The sequence below is a fragment of the Helianthus annuus genome, chromosome 10 (genome assembly GCF_002127325.2).
Source record: "Helianthus annuus cultivar XRQ/B chromosome 10, HanXRQr2.0-SUNRISE, whole genome shotgun sequence".
Lineage (NCBI taxonomy): Eukaryota > Viridiplantae > Streptophyta > Magnoliopsida > Asterales > Asteraceae > Helianthus > Helianthus annuus.
The window spans coordinates 92124740-92127352 of record NC_035442.2 but is presented as its reverse complement, the minus strand read 5'-3'; the positions used below and the strand labels follow the sequence as shown (position 1 = coordinate 92127352).

At 39.3% G+C, this 2613-nt stretch overlaps 1 protein-coding gene across 1 annotated transcript; it reads left to right on the top strand.

Moving 5' to 3' along the window:
- Positions 1–1155: 1155 nt before the first annotated feature.
- Positions 1156–2008, top strand: LOC110882318 (putative nuclease HARBI1). The gene is made up of 2 exons (XM_022130369.1): positions 1156–1483; positions 1560–2008. The coding sequence occupies exons 1-2, from the start codon at positions 1156–1158 to the stop codon at positions 2006–2008; spliced, it is 777 nt and encodes a 258-aa protein (XP_021986061.1).
- Positions 2009–2613: the final 605 nt, after the last annotated feature.

Genomic DNA, 2613 nt, shown 5'->3' with positions numbered 1-2613 from the left:
CATCATTGTACATACAATATCATCACTTGTTAACAAGTAGCAAATCATTTCTCATGTATAAACAATCTAACCTTCAAACCCTAGACATAACATGAACATACTAACATTCAACAAAGCATCAAGAACACTAACCGGTTATGGGTTTCGAGGGTGTGTGAAAAGCTTCCAACCGGGTGTGTGTGTGAGCCGATCCAAGTCCAAATCCGAGAATGATGAAGTGTTAACCGATTGGATCCGAGAGTCTTGGAGGTGTGTTTGTGTTCTTAGTTTTTAGGGGAGAGAGAAGTAGGAGAGTGTGTGTTCTAATGTTCAACAAGGTGGTAAAATAACTAAGGGTGGTTTATATATAGCCAAGTTCCAAGTGTGTGCACCCTTCATGGTTTCGAGTGGGGGTTTACGGCCCAAAGGCCCAACCGGCCAAAGGCCCAAACCGGCCTAATGGTTACGGTTCACTCGAGACCACATGGTCTCGAGTCGGGTCCTTGTTGTTTCGTGTCGGGTTCTCGGTTCGCGTAAAACATGTACACACATAATTATATACAAATGCACACATACAAAGCACATAAAAGTTCACGCTATCATTAAGTTCAATTGGTTAACTAATCACGTAACGTACAAGCAAGTCACACCACGACACAACGAAAGGTTCTAGATTCCGAGTTGTCACATCATCCCCAAGTTGAAAGAAATTTCGTCCCGAAATTTGATGGCACTCACTGAGGAAGCTAGTCAAGTTGTAAGGTTTTCCCGGTTATCCTGGGGTGTCACAGGTAGCCTATGGATCCTGACGATGAGATTATAGTTTTCATTCTCCTTTGTTGGTATTGGAAACGGTTAGACTCAAAAAGAAATGAAAAGATAAGAGACCTGAATTCGGCATTGACCGGTCATGCATACACACAAGAATTGTTGCATGGAACTTCTACACAGTGTCATGAGTTGATGCGTCTTTCACGTGATGCATTTGTACTATTGTGCAATCATTTTAAAGAAAAAAATTGGTTGCGAAGTAGTAGGTCAATAAGCTTTGAAGAAAAGTTGGCTATGTTTTTAACAGTCATAGGCCATAATGAACGTTTTCGAATGGTTAAACGAAGGTTTCAGCACTCAACAGAAACAATTCATAGATGTTTTCATGAGGTCCTAAATGCAATGATGAGTTTCGCAAGAGAAGTTATAAATCCAACATCTTCTAATGCAATTGCAAATACCTCAGAACGACATAGAAAGCTAAAACAAATATTCCCTGGAGCAATAGGTGCGCTAGATGGAACTCTTGTACATGCAGTCGTGCCTGTTGATCAACAGACTCGTTACAGGGGAAGAGGAAAGGGTGAATGCTTTCAGAATGTCTTAGCAATTTGTGATTTTGATATGATATTCACGTTTGTATGGGCCGGATGGGAGGGGATTGCACATGATTCACGAGTTTTAAAAGAAGTAGCATTTAACCCGACTTCCGGGTTTTCCTTCCCCCCACCAGGTTTTTAATCATTTTAACTTTGATTATTTATAAATTACCTATTGTTATGTAACAGTTTTGATACTGGTGTTTACAGATAAATATTATCTTTGTGACGCTGCATACACTAACACTCGTGGATTTATGACTCCCTACCGTAATACGAGATATTGGTTAGCCGATTTTCGACGACAACGTGCGTTAACTAAGGAAGAAAAATTCAATCATGCCCATGCACAACTCAGAAATGTTATTGAGCGCTCATATGGTGTTTTGAAGGCGAGATTCCCAATCTTAAAGCAAATGGCTCCCTTTTCTTTTCCAATCCAAAGGGACATAGTGATCGCCTGTTTCGCCGTCCATAATTTTATAAGAAAATGCAATATTCGTGATCAATTATTTGTGGAGTATGGCGAGAACACTCTGTTTTCTGAAATACAAGGTGGAGAAAATGTTGGGCAGTTCGTTCACGACATAGAATGGGGTTCACAAGACATCGAGTATATGACTACTTTGCGTAACCAGATAGCTAGTCAACTAATTTGAAATGTTTAAAATTAAAATTCTACGCAAATTATTAATTTCTAGTTGAATTTTAGTATGTTTTTAAGAATTTTGAAGGATTTATATGTAATTTGGATTTTCTATAATGTTATGTGTTATCATTTTATTATTATTAATCTTCCAGAACCGTCATTCAGAGCACTGACCAAACAAATACATTTCATTCAGCATAAAATAGCTCAGAGGGTAAAGTAGTCATTGTGCATAGTCATTCAGAGGTCCAACCAAACAACACTTTTTGGTTCAGCACTTCCTGGTTCAGAGTCTCTTACCCATTCAGACCTCTTACTGGTTCAGCACTTACCCATTCAGAGGTTACCAAACGGCCCCTTAGTGAGAAGATGAAGAAATGATGGTGAAAAAAAGCAAGAAACAAAGCCCTTTGAAGCTCCACAAGTTGCAAGCTTCCTTGTATCACCTTTTAAGCTTGAATGAAACTTGAAATTGGAAGATTGTGGTGGTGATGGTGGCGGTTGTAGTGTGGCCGAGAGGGAGAGAGTGGGGAGTGAAGGAGTGGTGTGAAGATTGAAATGATGTAGGATCTTATGGAACCATACTTATAAGATATCTTCATATATTATGGCAAT